At 45.9% G+C, this 6,000-nt stretch overlaps 1 protein-coding gene across 3 annotated transcripts in view; it reads left to right on the top strand.

Annotated features, from left to right (window-relative positions):
- LOC137636188 (apolipophorins-like) overlaps window positions 1–5,626 on the top strand; it is an 85,464-nt gene extending 79,838 nt beyond the window's left edge. For 2 of the 3 annotated variants that reach the window (XM_068368592.1, XM_068368593.1), the window contains exon 50: window positions 4,373–5,626. In XM_068368592.1, coding sequence (XP_068224693.1) covers window positions 4,373–4,516 — 144 coding nt within the window. In that variant the 3' untranslated portion in view covers window positions 4,517–5,626. The remainder of the gene's footprint in view (window positions 1–4,372) is intronic. The other variant, XR_011042978.1, reaches the window with a different exon arrangement.
- The last annotated feature ends 374 nt before the right edge of the window (window positions 5,627–6,000 follow it).

Here is a 6,000-nt window from a genome sequence, read left to right on the forward strand (position 1 = left end):
CGGCTCCAGATTCCACCGCAGCCTCGACGTCCGGCTCCAGATTCCACCGCAGCCTCGACGTCCGGCTCCAGATTCCACCGCAGCCTCGACCTCCGGCTCCAGATTCCACCGCAGCCTCGACCTCCGGCTCCAGATTCCACCGCAGCCTCGACCTCCGGCTCCAGATTCCACCGCAGCCTCGACCTCCGGCTCCAGATTCCACCGCAGACTCGACGTCCGGCTCCAGATTCCACCGCAGACTCGACCTCCGGCTCCAGATTCATGCGCAGACTCGACGTCCGGCTCCAGATTCATGCGCAGACTCGACGTCCGGCTCCAGATTCATGCGCAGACTCGACGGCCGGCTCCAGATTCATGCGCAGACTCGACGTCCGGCTCCAGATTCATGCGCAGCCTCGACGTCCGGCTCCAGATTCATGCGCAGCCTCGACGTCCGGCTCCAGATTCCACCGCAGCCTCGACGTCCGGCTCCAGATTCAACCGCAGCCTCGACCTCCGGCTCCAGATTCAACCGCAGCCTCGACCTCCGGCTCCAGACTCAACCGCAGACTCGACCTCCGGCTCCAGACTCAACCGCAGACTCGACGTCCGGCTCCAGACTCAACCGCAGACTCGACGTCCGGCTCCAGACTCATGCGCAGACTCGACGTCCGGCTCCAGATTCATGCGCAGACTCGACGTCCGGCTCCAGACTCATGCGCAGACTCGACGTCCGGCTCCAGATTCATGCGCAGACTCGACGTCCGGCTCCAGACTCATGCGCAGACTCGACGTCCGGCTCCAGACTCATGCGCAGACTCGACGTCCGGCTCCAGACTCATGCGCAGACTCGACGTCCGGCTCCAGATTCATGCGCAGACTCGACGTCCGGCTCCAGATTCATGCGCCGACTCGACGTCCGCCTCCAGATTCATGCGCAGCCTCGACGTCCGGCTCCAGATTCATGCGCAGCCTCGACGTCCGGCTCCAGATTCATGCGCAGACTCGACGTCCGGCTCCAGATTCATGCGCAGCCTCGACGTCCGCCTCCAGATTCATGCGCAGCCTCGACGTCCGCCTCCAGATTCATGCGCAGCCTCGACGTCCGCCTCCAGATTCATGCGCAGCCTCCAGATGTTGAAGCCGCGCATGAATCCGGAGGCGGATGTTGAGGCCGCGCATGAATCCGGAGGCGGATGTTGAGGCCGCGCATGAATCCGGAGGCGGATGTTGAGGCCGCGCATGAATCCGGAGGCGGATGTTGAGGCCGCGCATGAATCCGGAGGCGGATGTTGAGGCCGCGCATGAATCCGGAGGCGGATGTTGAGGCCTCGCATGAATCCGGAGGCGGATGTTGAGGCCGCGCATGAATCAGGAGGCGGATGTTGAGGCCGCGCATGAATCAGGAGGCGGATGTTGAGGCCGCGCATGAATCCGGAGGCGGATGTTGAGGCCGCCCATGAATCCGGAGGCAGATGTTGAGGCCGCGCATGAATCCGGAGGCGGATGTTGAGGCCGCGCATGAATCCGGAGGCGGATGTTGAGGCCGCCCATGAATCCGGAGGCGGATGTTGAGGCCGCGCATGAATCCGGAGGCGGATGTTGAGGCCGCGCATGAATCCGGAGGCGGATGTTGAGGCCGCGCATGAATCCAGAGGCGGATGTTGAGGCCACGCATGAATCGGGAGGCAGATGAAGAAGCTGCGCATGACTCGGGAGGCAGATGAAGCTGCGCATGACTCGGGAGGTGAATTTCTAGGCTGCACATGAATCAGGAGGCAGATGTTGAGGCTTCACATGAATCGGTAATGAGGCTGCGCATGAATCTGGAGGCAGATCTAGTTGCTGCATGACTCGGGAGGCGAATTGAGGCTGCACATGAATCAGGAGGCGGAAGTTGAGGCTGCGCATGAGTTTGGAGACAGATCTAGATGCTGCGCATGACTTGGGAGGCGAATTTCGAGGCTGCACATGAATCAGGAGGCAGATGTTGAGGCTTCACATGAATCGGTAATGAGGCTGCGCATGAATCTGGAGGCAGATCTAGTTGCTGCATGACTCGGGAGGCGAATTGAGGCTGCACATGAATCAGGAGGCGGAAGTTGAGGCTGCGCATGAGTTTGGAGACAGATCTAGATGCTGCGCATGACTCGGGAGGCGAATTTCGAGGCTGCACATGAATCAGGAGGCGGAAGTTGAGGCTGCGCATGAATTTGGAGACAGATCTAGATGCTGCGCATGACTCGGGAGGCGAATTTCGAGGCTGCACATGAATCAGGAGGCAGATGTTGAGGCTTCACATGAATCGGTAATGAGGCTGCGCATGAATCTGGAGGCAGATCTAGTTGCTGCATGACTCGGGAGGCGAATTGAGGCTGCACATGAATCAGGAGGCGGAAGTTGAGGCTGCGCATGAGTTTGGAGACAGATCTAGATGCTGCGCATGACTCGGGAGGCGAATTTCGAGGCTGCACATGAATCAGGAGGCAGATGTTGAGGCTTCACATGAATCGGTAATGAGGCTGCGCATGAATCTGGAGGCAGATCTAGTTGCTGCATGACTCGGGAGGCGAATTGAGGCTGCACATGAATCAGGAGGCGGAAGTTGAGGCTGCGCATGAGTTTGGAGACAGATCTAGATGCTGCGCATGACTTGGGAGGCGCATTTCGAGGCTGCACATGAATCTGGACGCAGATGTTGAGGCTTCACATGAATCGGGAGGCAGATGTAGAAGCTGCGCATGACTCGGGAGGTGAATTTCGAGGCTGCACATTAATTTGGAGGCGGATGTGAAGGCTGCTCATGACATCTTTTAGTATCACATGAATTTGAAGGCTGCGCAGCCTTCAGTTCCCTCCTTCCTCTTGCTGGATACTACATTAATTTCATGATGCGGGCTTCTTGCGGTGGACTCCTACATATTCTTATATTCCTGCTTTCTCCGTTCCAGTTTATCTTGCCAATTACTCTTTATAATTTTTTTTAATATGTTTCTCTATCCTGGTTGAATTGCTGCCGCTTCTTCAATTCGTTCAGTAATGATTGTATGTTTGCAGTCCTCCTCAGCTACTTTTGGAGTTCTTCAAATCTTCTTGCCGGTTTATTAACCCTCTAGTTGTATTCTGTCGCTTCTTCACTTCCTTTCCTCAAACAGTTGTATTCTGCCGCTCCTCCACTTCCTTCCCTCGAACAGTCTTATTCTGCCGCTTCTCCACTTCCTTTCCTCAAACAGTTGTATTCTGCTGCTGTATTCTGCTGCTTCTCCACTTCCTTCCCTCGAACAGTCTTATTCTGCCGCTTCTCCACTTCCTTCCCTCCGGTCGTATTTTGCCGGTTCTTCCCTTCCTTTACTTGAACAGTTGTATTCTGCTGCTTCTCCCCTTCCTTCCCTTAACCAGTTGTATTCAGCCATTTCTTCACTTTTATCCCTCCAGTCATAATCTGCCACCCTCCAGTCATAATCTGCCACTTCTTTCCTTCCTTTCCTCAAACAGTTTTATTCTGCCGCTTCTCCACTTCCTTCCCTTGAACCATCGTATTCTGCCGCTTTTCCACTTTCGTTCCCTGAACAGTTGTATTCTGCCATTTCTTCACTTACTTCCATCCAGTCATAATCTGTCGCTTGTTTAATCCTTTGTAGGAGTCTTTTTTATATCCCAAATCAAGCTGGTTTACTGCTATCACCATCTGTTCCTTCCTCCGTCAAGAAATCTAAGATTATTTCCTGCCTTTTCTAAACTGATTTATTTTCATCATATTTGTATCCAGACTTTTATTTCAGCTGCTTCTTTCCTCTCAGTCTTGTCACTTTCAGTTCCTCATTCCAGCTTCTTTATGTCATCTGCCGATTTCCAGGTCTTTAATTCGCCATGTTGGTTTCTATTTGGCAATTCCTACTGCTCCTTAACCTCAGGCTAGTTACATGCAGTCATTTCCAGGTGCTTCCTCAGGTTTTTCCCCTTGGTGTGGTCATGTTCTACTGCTTCTTCAGTTCCTTTATTAGTGTTTCAGGATATAAAGAATGGCAAGTCTGCTACTGCTGTAAATTCTCTCATTCTATACCAGTTTGGTTTTCCAGTCGCCCTTACTGCCGTTTCTGATATTACGTTAACCACACTGTAAAATTTCAAAATTTATTTTAAGTACATATTTTATTTCTGGGCATCATATTAAATACTGTGACTAACATCTTAAAAAGTTTTATTTATTTAAATTGGCCTGGTGCAAATAAACAGGCTCTTTAAATTAATTTTTACAATTGAAAGCTATTGCAACATTCCTGTGATAATCATTAAGAAATTTTATTCCTACATGAATTTGAATTCACATTAAACTATACAGACAAAGTAAAAAATGTTTAATATGAATTTTCTAATTATTCTTTTCTTACAGAGTGGAGGGGGAGTCTTTACAGTAACACCTATCCGTGACGAGCCAAGAGCTAAATACTACATGAAACTATTCAAAAAGGTCTTAAGTCGTGCAATAATGAAGACCGTTAATACCGTGTATAATAAATCTTCCAAAACACAATAAACCTTCAGGATAATTTAAGTTTTTTTTTAATCAGGAAATAACCAGAGGCTGCAATTTATTTTATATGGTAAATGATAAATTTCATTATTTTGTTTAAGATTAGAAGAATTGCGGTGCAATTTTGTTTTGAGGTGTCAAAAGTTTATAACACCATAGAGACTTGTATAATAGTGAGTGCCATCTTAGAATTTGAGATGTCAAAAGTTTATAACACCATAGAGACTTGTATAATAGTGAGTGCCATCTTAGAATTTGAGATGTCAAAAGTTTATAACACCATAGAGACTTGTATAACAGCGAGTGCCATCTTAGAATCTATTCTATCTACATTATTCCGATTGCAAAACCTAACTGTAATTTTCAAAGGCTTTTAGTACAGAGAGAGCTACTTCACGAATGTGCAGTAATAACACATCAATCAGTTAAGTAACATTTTATGTAAATCCAACCTTAAAATTCAAGTTTTCTCACCCAAGGTCATTAAGATTTTAAAACCTTTGAGAGTTTTAGGAACAAAACTTTAGCTTACGTAAACTTTAGAAGCAAATCAGGCTTTGTGATTATACAATATTTAAATTAACTTTGAATTACAGTAATAATGTTATATTTTACTGTTTGTAACAGGATATACATACATACACCAAGGCCTTTCCCCTAATTTTGGGGGGTAGCCAACATCAAACAAATGAAACAGAAAAGGGGACCTCTGTACTGTACAATAATTAAAAAGAAAATGTTAGGTATGAAACAAAGTTTAGTGTATATTCTCTAAATACTCTAATAATAATAATCTAAAGATTTAAAAAAATATTAATGAATGGCATTTACTATATCGCATAACTAGTACAAAGATAATTGCATGTCAAGTACCGTATGTCCATTTTATTAACATCAGCAGCAAAATGCAAGTCGTCTTCTTAGCATATCTGAAATAAATCTTTTTATATTGTGGATGAATAAAAGATATTGTTGATACTTGTCTACATAAGTCGGCTATTCGCAATAACTTGAGTCTCGATAATAAATTTAACTAATTTATCGAGTGCTGTACAGTGTTGAATTTTGATTGTCCTCGAAACCAGAAACCAACTTATATGTATTTGTATTTATTGTTCAATAAAGACTATATTTGCATATAATTTAACATTTATTTTCCTGTAATTTTGCAGATAAACTTGGCACAAATTGCAGCTTTGGTTAAACTAAATTAGTGTGTAATAACGAAAAGTTAATACAACTCCATTACTTCAAAGTTCAAGATACGACAGGAAATAACTAAAAAGTTTATAATAAAAAAATATCTAAAATTAGAATATTTTTATAGCTTGAAAAGTTTGTTTACCACTTTTTCTTGCCATATGAATACTAGTATTTTTAGAATGCAGTAAATAAAATTCTTTCAATAAATATCTTTTTCATATTACATGCTTCCACGTAATGTAAATAAAATCACATTCTAACTTAATCCTCAGAACTGGTACTGC

Source organism: Palaemon carinicauda, unplaced genomic scaffold, assembly GCF_036898095.1.
Source record: "Palaemon carinicauda isolate YSFRI2023 unplaced genomic scaffold, ASM3689809v2 scaffold247, whole genome shotgun sequence".
Taxonomy (NCBI): Eukaryota; Metazoa; Arthropoda; class Malacostraca; order Decapoda; family Palaemonidae; genus Palaemon; species Palaemon carinicauda.